A 15,571-nucleotide genomic window follows, 5' to 3' on the forward strand; every position below is an offset into this window, starting at 1 on the left:
CCTTCCTATCAGAAAGATGCTGTGAAACTTGAAAGGGTTCAGAAAAGATTTACAAGGATGTTGACAGGGTTAGAGCTATAGGGAGAGATTGAACAGGCTGGGGCTGTTTTCCCTGGAGCGTCAGAGGCTGAGGGATGACCTTATAGAAGTTTACAAAATTGAGGGGTATGGATAGGATAAATAGACAAAGTCTTTTCCCTGGGGACGGGAGTCCAGAACTAGAGGGCATAGGTTTAGGGTGAGAGGGGAAAGATGTAAACCTAGGGGGCAACTTTTTCCACACAGAGGGTGATAAATGTATGGAATGAGCTGCCAGAGGAAGTGGTGGAGGCTGGTACAATTGCAACATTTAAGAGGCATTTGGATGGATATATGAATAGGAAGGGTTTGGAGGGATATGGGCTGGGTGCTGAGCGGTGGGACTAGATTGGATTGGGATATCTGGTCGGCATGGACAGATTGGACCAAAGGGTCTGTTTCCATGCTGTACATCTCTATGACTCTATGTTCGATGTGAAGTACTCATTTATCTTCACTCAGGAGGAGAATGGAAGTATAGAAAATAGAGCTGATGGACTGTGAAGTTCTTGAGCAAATTGATATAAGCAGTGAGGAGGTAATGGATATTTTGGTGGATTTAAAAACTGACAACTCCTCAGATCTGGAAGAGGTTGTTGTGGGAGATGAGGGAGGAATTACAGACACCCTGACCGAAAATCATCTCTGGCCACAGGGATAGTGCCAGAGGACAGCTAGCAGGTGAGGCAGCAGCCAAGGAGCAGGAGAGTCAACGTTTCAGGCATCAGAAAGGGCTTATGCCCAAAAACGTTGATTCTCCTGCTCCTTGGCTGCTGCGCTTTTCCAGCATTCTAGATACAAGTCTGGTAAACATTCGTGAAATATTTTCACTACATTTACATACTTCCTTGAAATCAGTAGACTAATATTGTACAGGGGACTCCAGATGTAGTCTTACCAGTACCCTGTACAGTTGAAGCATAACCTTCTTTTGTATTCAATGCCCTTATGTTCAATGACAACATTCCTAATTATTTCATATATCTGCATACTGACTTTGATTCATGCACTAGGAAACCCAGATCACTTGCGTATGAGAGCTTGGCAAATCTCAGATTTAGATAATATACTTCATTTTCCTTCCCAAATGGACAATTTCACATTTTCTTACAATATACTTCATTTGGCACATTTTTAAAACTCCTTACAAACTCTTCATAACATGCAAGAGGTCTTATGCTTCTGACCTGTATTGTTCTTTTTGCTCTATTTTTGGGAACAGATTTCCCTGCTGGACAAAAAAATGTACCTAACATGTCAAATCAAAATAATTTTAGTGCCTGTTGAGACAATCACTTCTCAACATTCTATACAAAGACAACCTATTCTCAAATTCATTTTTCTAAACCAGGTTGTTCTAAATCACTTGCTGAAATTGTGATTTGGAAGAGCCGGTGTAGGACTGGGGTGTACAAAATTAAAAATCACAGTATCAGGTTATCGTCCAACAGATTTATTTGGAAGCACCAACTTTTCGAAGCAGCACTTCAAGCTAGCATTGCCAAATAAACCTGTTGGACTGTAAGCTGGTGTTGTGATTTTTAACTTTGCTGAAATTGGACTGCATCATTTCAAAAGGTCAAAGCACCTTTCCCAAAACTGACCAGAGCATCCCAGACTGGTCTACGTATAACAAACCATCATATCCTCAAGCCTAAATTCCAGGCACCTGAAATACAGAAGACCAAATTCAAATCAGGATATACTTACAATGGAAGTAGTATAGTGAAGGTTCACCAATTAGTTCCTGGGATAAAGACTTGTCCTATAATGGGAGGACAAGTAAACTGGGGCTATATGCCTGGCCTATTCCTGCTCCTAAATTTATGTTTATATTTTCAGGTGTTCAGAAGCATACAAGATTCTGAAGGGCTTTAATAAAAATGCAGAGACTAGTAACAGGTCTTAGGATAATTGGCTGTTAATTCAGGACTTTGACGAAGAGAAAATTATTTTACTCAAGAGTTAAGAACCTATGAAATCCTCTACCCTAGAGGGATGAGAGTGTCAAATATATTCGGTTTTTCCAAAAAAGCAAAGACTTTTGGCACATTACATTGAACTGAATAAGGCTCAATCAGAACTTACTTATTAACATATAGTTTGTACAATAGCTTGAATGGTAAACTGCATTCTGGCAAATTGAATACCAGCAATACATTACAATTCTTCCAAAAAAACTTGAAATAATTTTTAAACTTCTTGACCATGTGCAGATTTGTTGAGTTAAAAACAAAGCTTGATTTTAGGCCACATTTTATTTCACTCTCACATCATAAATACAGAAATTTTAAAAAAGAGTTGCTTACTAACCTGAAAGCTTTGTAGAGTGGTCTGTACCAACAAATAAATGAACAGGGAGTGAAAAGCAAGAACCAGAGAATGGCAAGGCCAAAGTCCACACCTCGGTAGCTATCAACACAGAACCAGGCAAGGCAACCAATAATATTTACCAGGAGTGTTACTGCATGGACTGTGGAGGGAAGCAAGTTTTTAAAAAAAAGTTGAAAGCACAACATTTTAGGAGATGCAAGAACATAACTTTGCAGTTGAAACGAATTTTGGTCAATACTGATCAGAGAATTCCTTTAAAACACTTATGTTTATTATACATCACTAACAACAAAAACTTGCACGAGTGAATAAGTTGTCAATTTTTAACATTATATCATGGTACTAATTTAAATTACAAACACGAATGGGAAGGTTAACAGCATCTAACAGTACAGAGTCTGCCCATTCAATTACTTTAATGTTCTCAAATTGATAGGCATTGATCCAGCTAGTGTTTGGAGTTACCTGGAGTGGGTTTCAAATCCATTTAAAGTTAACTGTTTTATTGAGATGTGTCTCTTGATTAAACTTAAAATATAAGCAACAGGTATTAACTTAACCAGGAGCAGTGTTTTGTAGAGGAATAACAGAGTGCTATTTTCTGGATCTGTAGACTAAAAGAAACAAAAATGGCATTTAGTAGAGTGATATGCTCTTGTCGGATGTGGGAGTTTAGGGAGAGTTTAGGGTTACGGTAGATAATATCTGCAATAAATGCCATTGGATGTGAATCCAGACAGCTAGAGGCAGTGAGGAATTTACAAGAGCAAGGGGATATGATGGATGGCAGTTTTCGGAAGGGGGAAATGTCGCAGATACACAGTCACATAAATGGGCAAAGTCCAGGAGAGGTAAGAGAGGTAGGCAGTTAGTGCAGGAGTCTCCTGTAGCTATCCCTATTTCAAACAAGTATGCTTTTTTGGAAAATGTAAGGGGTGATGGGTTCTCAGGGGAATGTAGCACGAACAGCCAAATTTCTGGTATTGAGATGGCTCTAATGCAATGAGGGGTACATCGGGTTTCAAGCGATCATTTGTGTTAGGGGACTCTCTAGTCAGAGGTACAGACAGACATTTCTGTGGCCAGCAGCAATACATCAGAATGGTGTGTTGCGTCCTTGTTGCCAGGATCAAGGATGTCTCAGAGAGAGTGCAGAATGTTCTCAAGGGGGAACAGGGGCCAGCAGGAGGTCATTGTACATATTGGAACCAACGACGCAGGAAGGGAAAAGGTTGAGATTCTGAAGGGAGATTAGAGAGAGAGAGTTAGTCAGGAATTACTACTCCTCGAGAGTAGTAATATCTGGATTACGTCCAGTGCTACAACTAGTGAGGGCAGGAAGATGACGATGGAGCAGATGAATGCATGGCTGAGCAGCTGGTGAATGGAAGAAGGATTCACATATTTGGGGATCATTGGAATCTCTTCTAGGGTAGAAGTGACCTGTACAAGAAGGATGGATTGCACCTAAATTGGGAGAGGACTAATACACTGGCAGGGAGATTTGCTAGAGCTTCTCAAGAGGATTTAAACTGGTATGGTTTGGGGGGGGGGGAAACAATAATCAGGGATATATTGAGGAAAGACATCAATCGGAGAGTGGTACAGTTGAGAACAGAAGCAAGTCAGCACAGGTAGGGGCAAAGCAAAGCAGAGAACAAAAAAGGTAGGACTGATAAATTAAGTTGCATTTATTTCAATGCAAAAGGGCCTAACAGGGAAGGCAGATGAACTCAGGGCATGGTTAGGAACATGGGACTGGGGTATCATAGCAATTACAGAAACATGGCTCAGGAATGGACAGGACTGGCAGCTTAATGTTCCTGGATACAAATGCTACAGGAAGCTTAGAAAGGGAGGCAAGACATGAGGGGGAGTGCTGTCCTTAATAAAGGGATAGCATTACAGCTGTACTGAGGAATGATATTCCCAGAAATACATCCAGGGAAGTTATTTGGGTGGAACTGAGAAATAAAGGGATGATCACCTTATTGGGATATATTATAGACCCCCTAATCATCAAAGGGAAATTGAGAAACAATTTTGAGAGGAGATTTCAGTTATCTGTAAGAATAATAGGGTAGTTATGGTAGGGGATTTTAAATTCCCAACTATAGACTGGGACTGCCATAATGGTATGGGTTTAGAAGGAGAGGAATTTGTTAAGTGTGTACAAGACAATTTTCAGATTCAGCATGTGGATGTACCTACGAGACAAGGTGGAAAATTTGCTCTACTCTTGGGAAATAAGGCAGGGCAGGTGACTGAGGGGTCAATGGGGAGCACTTTGGGGCCAGCGACCATAATTCTATTCTTCATTTTAAAATCATGATGGAAAAGAATAGACCAGATCTAAAAGTTGAAGTTCCAAATTGAAAAAGGGCCAATTTTGACGGTATTAAGGCAAGAACTTTCAAAAGCTGATTGGGGGCAGATGTTCGCAGGTAAAGGGACGGCTGGAAAATGGGAAGCCTTCAGAAATGAGATAACGAGAATCCAGAGAATGTATATTTCTGTTGGGGTGAAAGGAAAGGCTGGTAGGTATAGGGAATGCTGGATGACTAAAGAAATTGAGGGTTTGGTTAAGAAAAAGAAGGAAGCATATGTCAGATATCGTCAAGATAGATTGAGTGAATCCTTTGGAGAGTATAAAGGAAGTAGGAGTATACTTAAGAGGGAAATCAGGAGGGCAAAAAAGGGGACATGAGATAGCTTTAAGGAGAAAATAGATTTAAGGAGAATCCAAAGGGTTTTTACAAATACATGAAGGACAAAAAGGGTAACGAGGGAGAGAACAGGGCCCCTCAAAGATCAGCAAGGTGGCCTTTGTGTGGAGTCACAGGAGATGGGAGAGATATTAAACAAGCATTTTGCATCAGTGTTTACTGTGGAAAAGGACATGAAAGATATAGACTGTAGGGAAATAGATGGTGACATCTTGAAAAATTGTCCATATTACAGAGGGGGAAGTGCTGGATGTCTTGAAATGCATAAAAGTGGATAAATCCCTAGGATCTGGTCAGGTGAAGCCTAGGTCTCAATGGGAAGCTAGGGAAGTGATTGCTGGCCCTCTTGCTGAGATATTTGTATCATCAATAGTCACAGGTGAGGTGCCGGAAGACTGGAGGTTGGCTAACGTGGTGCCACTATTTAAAAAAGGAGGTAAGGACAAGCCAGGGAACTATAGATCAGGAAGTGTGACATCGGTGGTGGGCAAGTTGTTGGATGGAATCCTGAGGGACAGGATGTACATGTATTTGGAAAGGCAGGGACTGATTAGGGATAAATCAACTAGGAGAAAGTGAGGACTGCAGATGCTGGAGATCAGAGCTGAAAAATGTGTTGCTGGAAAAGCGCAGCAGGTCAGGCAGCATCCAAGGAGCAGGAGAATCGACATTTCGGGCATAAGCCCTTCTTCAGGAATCCTGATTAGGGATAGTCAACATGGCTTTGTGCATGGGAAACATGTCCCACAAACCTGATTGAATTTTTGAAGAAGTAACAAAGAGGACTGATGAGGGCAAAGTGGTAGGTGTGATCTATATGGACTTCAGTAAAGGCATTCAACATGGTTCCACATGGGAGACTGGTTAGCAAGGTTCAAACTCATGGACTACAGGGAGAACTAGCTATTTGGATACAGAACTGGCTCAAAAACGGTAGAAGACAGAGGGTAGTAGTGGTGGTGGTGGTGGTGGTGGTGGAGGGTTATATTTCAGTCTGGAGGTCTGTGACCAGTGGAGTGACACAAGGATCAGTATTGGGTCCACTGCCTTTTGTCATTTATATAAATGATTTGGATTTGAGCAGAAGAGGTATAATTAGTTAGTTTGCAGGTGACACCAAAATTGGAGGTGCAGTGGACAGCAAAGAAGGCTACTTCAGATTACAATGGGATCTTGATCAGCTGGGCAATGGGCTGAGATGTGGCAGATGGAGTTTAATTCAGATAAATGTGAGGTGCTGCATTTTGGGAAAGCAAATCTTAGCAGGACTTATACACTTAAATGGTAAGGTCCTAGTGAGTGTTGCTGAACAGAGAGACCTTGGAGTGCAGGTTCATAGCTCCTTGAAAGTGGAGTCGCAGGTAGATAGGATAGTGAAGAAGGCGTTTGATATGCTTTCCTTTATTGGTCAGAGTATTGAGTACAGGAATTTGGAGGTCATGTTGCGGCTGTACAGGTCATTGGTTAGGCTACTGTTGGAATACTGCATGCAATTCTGGTGTCCTTCCTATCAGAAAGTTGGTGTGAATCTTGAAAGGGATCAGAAAAGACTTTCAAGGATGATGCCAGGGTTGGAGGATTTTAACTATAGGAAGAGTTTGAATAGGCTAGGGCTGTATTCCCTGCAGCGTCGGAGGCTGAAGGATGACCTTATAGAGGTTTAGAAAATCATGAGGGGCATGGATAGGATAAATAGACAAAGCCTTTTCCCTGGAGTGGGGAGTCCAGAACTAGATGGCATAGGTTTGGGGTGATAGGGGAAAGATACAAAAGAGACCCGAGGGGCAACTTTTTCACACAGAGAGTGGTACATATATGGAATGAGCTGCCAGATGAAGTGGTGGAGGCTAGTACAATTGCTACATTTAAAAAGGCATCTAGATGGGTTTATGAATAGGAAGGGTTTGGAGGGATAAGGGCTGGGTGCTGGCAGGTGGGACTAGATCTGGTTGACATGGACAGGTTGGACCGAAGGGTCTGGTTTCCATGCTGTACATCTCTCGGACTCTGTGACATTATAAAATTAGGGAGGGTGGGGTTTATGCAGAGTTTCAGAAAACAATTCTAAAAAGCATTCTCTTTCCTTTCTGGAAACATTAATTGCAAATAAGTTGGTGCCTTTTTGTTTTGAAAATTCAGGCTTTATAAAATGTAGATATTGAACAAATTGATCTTTTTCCAGACTGAAAACACTTACAAATATAATCAGGTAGTAATCCCTGTACATTTACTGTAATCAGTGGGAAGCATTCTTAATAAGACAAAATGTTTGTGCAAATTTAAATATTCTATGTCCACAGACTATTATAAGTATTAAAATTCAAAAAAGAGTGGTAGAATTTACATACACATCCATAAGTAGTAGAGCATCTTGACCGTCTTTTGAAATTCAACAGGGATATCTACAGAGAGGTCCTGATAGAAACATGGCCCCACAGGGCATCGTTCAGGAAGGGGAGGCCAATTGTTCTTCCGAGCTGAAAAGGAAATAACTTGTGTATAGTTCTTTAGACAATTAGGTAATAAGCTCAATTTCCTCCCAGCCCAGAAAGAAAAATCCTCCTGAAATAAAAATGCATTTCTGATAATTATGCAAATGCAACAGAGAGCAAAATTATGACAGACTAAGTAGAATGCCATAATGATATTTTTATTAGTCTATGATACTTTTTGAACTTTTTGAAAATAAGCTGACCCATAAAAGCAACTATCATAGAAAACTGCTTTTCACTTCAACAAGCAATATGTCAGACATGCAGTACAATGATTAAATAGTTGTTATATATGTACTGGACGATAATTTAAATTATGGTTTATACGCCTGATAGTCCAGGTGTATAAAATACTGTAGAGTGATTGGCAAAGTTGGATGCTTGAAATTAAATAATTTTTCCCCAAAATATTCGTTAACTTTGTTGGGAGTAGCGGATACAAGCTATAAATGCCACATCTTACTAATGCAGGAAATTTGTGTACAAGTGCAAGTGCAAGGATAGTCTTCAGAAAGAATGACCACATACGATCATAGCTGAGATTTTTCATTTCACGTTCCCGCCGATCAAGCTCTGCTGCTTTTTGCTCTAATTCTTCCTGACGTCTCAGCAGCTCAGCCTGGGCTGCTGCAGTTTCCTAAAAGACAAAATTCAAACTCATTTATATACACAAATTCAGTGCTTTATAATACACTGAAAGTCTATTAGAAAACTAGCACTGTCACTTTCCAAATTGCTTTTAAAAAAAATGTAATTGTGCTCTAAGAACTTCTTTAGAGAATTGATAGCCTACACAATAAAAGCAGCAATTCTCCAAAGTATGTAACTCTGACAAAATCAAGGCTTACCATAGAACCACAGGCTGTGACTGGGCAGGGAAATACTCTTTCATAGGTTATGTTGTTAAAATTTCTGCATAATCAAAATATTAAAAACGATAGCCAAGTAATGGAATTAGAGTTTTGAAAAAAAGATGTATGGAACACAGCAAAGGCCAAGCAGCCTCTTGAACCTGCTCTGTCATTCTGGATCATAGCTGATCATCTTTGTCAACACTTTCTCTTCGATGCGCATGCATGATTGAGTGGCACTTGAACAATCCAGAGAGGTAACAGCTTCACTAATAATCAATTTGATATCGTCAGTAGACCTCATAACTCATTTTTCAAACCTTTGCACTTTTGAATTACTTGGGAGTTTAGGGAGACAATAGCTCCTTTCTCTATAGGCACACTTCTTTCTCTCAAATAGGTGAGATGATATGAAACTGACATTTGTCCTGACGAGTGCAAGATAAAAAAAAATGATTCAACAACATTTCTCTTTTCAGCAATACACAAAGTTGCCTCAAAACATTTATTATTGTTGAATCTAGGCACATTTTTTCCAATCTGTAATGTTAAGGACTTGATAATGCCTATCATTTCACTGGCCTGGGGAGAGTGAGGATTGTGTGTTGTGTTTAAAGAATGTATAGACATATGCAGTAGGCCATTCAGCCTCGAGCCTGTTCCACCATTCATTGAGATCATTGTTGATCTGATTGCATCAAATCTACGTTTTGCTAACCACTGATAACCTTTCAGCCCTTTCCTTAAAGGAACCCACCTGTGCCTTAAGAATACATGATGGAGATGCCAGTGTTGGACTGCGGTGGACAAACCTAAACATCTCACATCATCAGGTTATAGTCCAAACAGGTTTATTTGGAAGCACTGGATTTTGGAGCACTGCTCCTTCATCAGGCAGCTGCTCCAAAAGCTAGTGCTTCCAAATAAACTTGTTGGACTATAATCTGGTGTTGTGAGATTTTTAAGTTTAAAAATACACAAGGACTCGGCTTCCACCTCTTTTTCAGGAGATGTGTTCCAGAAATACTACTCAAAAAAAACAAGAATCACGTCATGTTCTAAATAGGTGGCCTCTGATTTTTAAACAAATTACCATGAAAAGGAAACAACATTCATGAATTTTAAACTTGCCTGTGTATGAGGTGCATAGGTGGGTGGTTCCTCTGTAGGCTTCATAATAGCGGGTTGTGTACTTGGCATAGGATGCTTTTCAGCATTTCCTGGGGGTGCCTGAATAATCAGAAAAAACCATATGCAGTTTAATATAACCAATCAAATCAGCAGTAGCATCATGGAACTTCACTTTAATATTAAAGTATCACAGAGGCAAAGCCCTGCTCCACAATCTCAATAACTGGATTGTAAACTGGGACTGGCAGAAATAGCTCATCACATACCATCATACATTTTTTACAGCACGGAAACAAACCCTTCGGTCCAACTCGCCCATGCCAACAAGATATACTGAATTAATCTAGTCCTATTTGCCAGCATGTTAACCACATCCTTCTAAACCCCTCCTCTTTACGTACCCATTCAGATGTCTTTTAAATGCTGTAAATGTAATTGCCTCGCGCTCTCTGGCAGCTCATTCCATAAATGCATCACCCTTTTGATTAAAAATGTTGCTCCTCAAGTCCCTTTTAAATCTTGCCCCACTCACAAACCTCTATGCCCTACAGTATTTTTTTTTGAGATCGCTGCCTAGAGGTGACAATTATCTGTCAAATCACGTCAAAGTACCACGATTTTTAAAAAAAATCTATATAATGGGTAGGGCGAGGAGAAGGCTAAAGTCTACCTCACCCAGAATGAGAGATAGACCCCATGCTTCCGACATGCAAACTGTCTAGTCAACAAGCATTAGCTAGCACCTCACGTTAGTATTCACACAATTCTCAAAATCTATTTCTCTTCTCGCTGAATTCTCAAATTCCAACAAGCTTGCAATAAGGACACACCCATAATCATGGATAACTTCAATTTACACAGATTGGAAAAACTAGCAATGGTAACATGGAGAAGAATCTCGGGCATGTGATGGTTTTGAAGACCAACACGTTGAAAAACCAATAAGAGAATAGGCTATCAAAAGAAAGTCTATTGAGAGGGTGGAAGTGAAGAAAATTGTGCTGTGGAAATTAATAGGGCTGACAGATCACCAGGGCCAGAGAAACTATATCCCAGAGTAGTGAAAGGAAGTAGCCTTTGAAATACTGGGCACATTTGCGGTCATCTTCCAAAATTGTAAACGTTGGAGCAGTTTCTACATAGAGGATGCAAATGTAACCCCACTACTTCAAAAGGGAGGGAGAAAAAAATGCCAGAATCACAGACCAGTTAGTCTTACATCAATAGTGGGGAGAGTGCAGGAGCCTACTTTGAAAAGACTGAAAGCAATATTTGGAAAGTATGAACAGGATTGGACAAATTAAGCATGGACTTACGAGAGGCAAATAATGCTTAACAAAAGGAGATTTGTGAGGACACAATGAATAGTATAGTTAAGGGAAAACTAGTGGCATTGTATATTTGGTCTTTCAGAAAGCTTTTGATAAGGACCCTCATAAGCAGTTAGTGGGCAAAGTTAAGCAAATTGGCCAGGGTTAATAAACTGTCATGGATCCAAATTAGATGACAAGACAGGAAACAGAATGAGAATAAACAAGTTTTTTTCCAAGGAGCAGGCAGTTGCTAGTGAGGTACCACAACGATCTGTCCTTATTCCTCAGATACTCATGCAATATATAAAATGAGCTGGATAAGGGAACTAAATGCAAAATTTCTAATTTTGTTGATGACACAAAATTGGCAGGGAATGAAAATGAAGGAAGCTCCAAGGAGACTTAAAAAGTGATTTGAAATGAATGGGCAGCCATATGGCAGTGATACACTAAAAGGTGAAAAAAGATGAAGTCACTATAGCTCCATTGGACCATCAGGCTGCTCTCTCATTAGAGAGACAGAGAGAGTGAGAGAGGAAGAGAGCGCGATAGAGACACACACACACACACAGGCGGGTCAACGAAGTATTCATCATACCTCAGGAGGAGACATTGAGAAGGTGCAACCTTTGTAGTAACAACAGCCAGCGTAAAATTTGAACAAATGCACTTTGATATAAAAAGCAGAAATGAAGAGTATTATTCAAATAGATACATTGAGAAGTGTAGAACGTAGAGAGGGATAGGTGCCCTTGCCCCACTATTCAGTGAAAGTTGACAGACAGATGTAACAAGCAATATTTGCCTTTGTTGCAACAGACACTAGGATGTCTTACTGCAGTTATGCAGTATGTGTGTGTGTGTGTGTGTGTGTGTGTGTGTGTGTGTGTGTGTGTGTGTGTGTGTGTGTGTGTGTGTGTGTGTGTGTGTGTGTGTGTGTGTCTATAGATCTGATTGAAACTAACAGAGCTGGACTGACTACATGGAAGGCTGGGTGGTTTCTCCTGGTTGAAGAATCTACAACCAAGGGACACAAGGTATGGGATAGACCATTTAGGACTGAGATCATGGAAACCCAACAGTTCAAATTGGCTCATTGAGGAGTATCCCACCCAGACCAACCCCACCCCCCCAACTCTATCCCCATGGCTAAATACTGAGACTGCCCATCCCTGGACACTACAGGACAATTTAGCATGGCCAATCCGTCTAATCTACACATACTGAATGAGAGAGGAACCAGGGCACCTAGCAGGAACCCACAGAGGCACAGGGAGAACACACAAACTCCACACAGATATAGTCACCCAAGTCTGGAAATGAACCTAGGTTCCTGGCACTGGCGAGGCAGTGAGCATATCAAACACCCTCTTCACTATCCTATCTACCTGCGACTCCACTTTCAAGGAGCTACAAACCTGCTCTCCAAGGTCTCTTTGTTCAGCAACACTCCTTAGGACCTTAGCATTAAGTGTATAAGTCCTGCTAAGATTTGCCTTTACAAAGTGCAGCACCTCATATTTATCTAAATTAGACTCCACCTGCTACTCCACGGCCCATTGGCCCATCTGATCAAGATCCCGTTTTATTGAGATAACCTTCTTTGCTATCTACATCTATAATTTTGGAATCATCTGCAAACTTACTAACCATACCTCTTATGTTCACATCCAAATCATTGATATAAATGGCAAAAAGCAGAGAACACAACACCAATCCTGGTGGCACTCCACTGGTCACAGGCCTCCAGACTGAAAGGCAACCCTCTGTCTTCTACCTTTGACCCAGTTCTGTATCCAAATGGCTAGTTCTCCTTGTATTCCATGAGATCTAACCTTGCTAACCATTCTCCCATGGGGAACCTTGTCGAATGCCTTACTGAAGTCCATATAGATCACATCTACTGTTCTGCCCTCATCAACTTCTTTGATACCTCTTCAAAAAAGTCAAATCAAGTCCGTGAGACATGATTTCCTATGCACAAAGCCATGCTGACTATCCTCAATCATTCCCTGCCTTCCCAAATATGTAAATCCTGTCCCTCAGGATTCCCTCTAACAACTTGCCCACCACTGATGTCAGGCTCACTGGGCTATAGTTCCCTGGCTTTACCTTACCATCTTTCTTAAACAGTGGCACCACATTAGCCAACCTCCAGTCTACACACAGTACATTCAAGAAAAGCATACATACATTTTAGATTTTAAAAGGAAGGGTATGGGGAGAAAAACATGGAATATGGCATCAAGATAAAAGATCAGCCACGATCATATTGAAAGGTGGAGCAGGTTGAAGGGACCAAATTGCCTACTCCTGCTGCTAGTCACTATGTTTTTCATGAGGATTAAGTTTCACATAGGGACAAAATAGCAACTTAAGTAATGAAGCACACTATTTTGGGAAGAAAGAAATTTAATGAATGAAATTAATAACTTGGTAAATGGGCAGTTCCAATAACTAGAGCCTTCAAAATGCTGAAACTTATGAATTGGAACATATATCAAAGTAGCTCTTCCAACATCACTTGCCTTCTCTAGTTCAAAAGAGGAAGTGGCGATCACATCATGTACTGTCTAGGACAATAAGACTCGATTCTCCATTCATATATTGTTACTTACAACTGACCTTTAGAATTTAACTCTCCAGTTGAACTCCTTTGTCTGATTGCAGCAAATGCATTTAGCACAAAATTTAGGACCAACAGCAAAACTGAAAATTGAAATTCTCATACCGTCCGTCCACCTGTGAAAGGATTGTATTCCTCTAATGCTGGTGGAGGATTTCTCGTCACTTGTGTAACTGATGGATCCTGGGAAAGAAAAACAATAAGAATCAATACATGAACTGGTATTTTAAGAAAATATAAATATCACTACTATTCAACTAACAGAAATAAGCTTGTAAAGCAGAAAAATCAGGAGTCAGTCTTTATTCAAATTCTACATTTATTCACATTGAAACAGTTATCGATACTGGATTGTGGAGTTAAGACCATGTGCACTTCATTACCCAATGAGCCCCCTGACCTATGGGCACATTTTCATGCATACAATTAGTGGATTTCCTTCCTTTAAAAAAAAACTTAAATAATACAATATTCAGAGAAATATTTCAAAACAAACTGAAAAAGATGATTTCTTGTATTCTCCATAATGTTTACCTCCCTCAGACTTCCAATAATCTTTTGATACCATTCTGAGCAATCAGTGATTAATGATACAGAATCATGCAGCATGAAAACAGACAGCTTGGTCCAAACTAGTCCACACTGATCATGTTCCCAAACTAAAACTAGTCCCACTTGTATGGATTTGGCTCATATCCCTCCCAACCTTTCCAATTCATGTACACATCCAAATGTCTTTTTAACATTGCAACTGTACCTGCACCCACCACTTCCTCTGGCAGTTCATTTCACACAGTCACTAAACAAAAAGGTTGCCTCATATATCCTTTTAAAAACTCTTTCCCCTCTCTCCTTAAAATATGCCCCCTTGTTTTGAACACTCCCACCCGAGGGAAAGGATCCTTGCCAATCACCTTATCTTTGCCACTTATGATTTTATAAACTCAGGGTGCAGATCATCAGGTCCTGAAGATTTGTCACCAGTTGGTCCAATTCATTCAGTGCTACAAGATATCTGCCAAAGTTTCTCAGGATTATGTTCTATTCCCAACCATGTTCAGCTACTTGATCAACTTCCTCTTCAGGAGTAGGATATTTGCAATGATGACACCATGTCCAGTACTATTTGTGACTCCTCAAATACTAATGCAGTCAGTCCATGTCCATATGGAACAAGACCTGGATAATTGTCCAGGCTTGGTCTGCGAAGTGACAAGTTACATTTATCCTATACAAGCATAAAGGGCAATTCCGTATTCTTCACCAATTACATCAACCTGTTTGACCTTGAAGATTTCCCTTTTATCTTAACATTTGTTGCAGATTGGTAAGGTTGATCCTTAATTTTTGTTTCCCTCCACTTGCACCTTTAATCAAGTGAATATTACCCCACCAAAAAAACATGTTTAGACCATTCTATGACCTAAAATGATTTCAGTTCACCCCTTGCATAGAAGCTTCTCCAATGAATTGGAGATAGAATGACACACCCACTTCTACCACAAGAGCTATGCTTACCCAGCTTAAAGTATTTTTAAAGCAAACTTTATTTAGAACATAACAGCACAGTACAGGCCCTTCAGCCCTCTATGCCAACCTTTCAAACCAATCTGAAGCCTATCTAACCTACACGATTCCATTTTCATCCATACGTTTATCCAATGACCATTTAAAATGCCCTTAAAGTTGGCAAGTCTACTACTGTTGCAGGCAGGGCATTCCACACCCCTACTACCGAGTAAAGAAACATTGGACATCTGTCCTAAATCTATCACCCCTCAATTTAAAGCTATGCCCCCCTCATGCTAGCCATCACCAGAGTAAAAAGGCTCTCACTGTCCATCCTACGTAACCCTCCGATTATCTTACGTCTCAATTAAGTCACCTCTTAACCTTCTTCGCTCGAACGAAAACAGCTTCAACTCCCTCAGCCTTTCCTCACAAGACCTTCCCTCCATATCAGGCAACATCATACTAAATCTCCTCTGAACCCTTTCCAATGTTTCCACACTGTTCCTAT

General features: G+C 40.4%; 1 protein-coding gene across 1 annotated transcript in view; it reads right to left on the reverse strand.

Annotated features, from left to right (window-relative positions):
* The window catches only part of scamp1 (secretory carrier membrane protein 1), a 62,871-nt gene that overhangs the window by 21,309 nt on the left and 25,991 nt on the right, over positions 1–15,571 (reverse strand). The window contains exons 2-6 of the mRNA XM_072547453.1: positions 13,657–13,734; positions 9,613–9,711; positions 8,159–8,267; positions 7,487–7,615; positions 2,392–2,551 (exon numbers count right to left, since the gene is read on the reverse strand). Of these exons, the coding sequence (XP_072403554.1) occupies positions 2,392–2,551; positions 7,487–7,615; positions 8,159–8,267; positions 9,613–9,711; positions 13,657–13,734 (575 nt within the window). The remainder of the gene's footprint in view (positions 1–2,391; positions 2,552–7,486; positions 7,616–8,158; positions 8,268–9,612; positions 9,712–13,656; positions 13,735–15,571) is intronic.

This window comes from Chiloscyllium punctatum, chromosome 2 (genome assembly GCF_047496795.1).
Source record: "Chiloscyllium punctatum isolate Juve2018m chromosome 2, sChiPun1.3, whole genome shotgun sequence".
Classification (NCBI taxonomy): domain Eukaryota; kingdom Metazoa; phylum Chordata; class Chondrichthyes; order Orectolobiformes; family Hemiscylliidae; genus Chiloscyllium; species Chiloscyllium punctatum.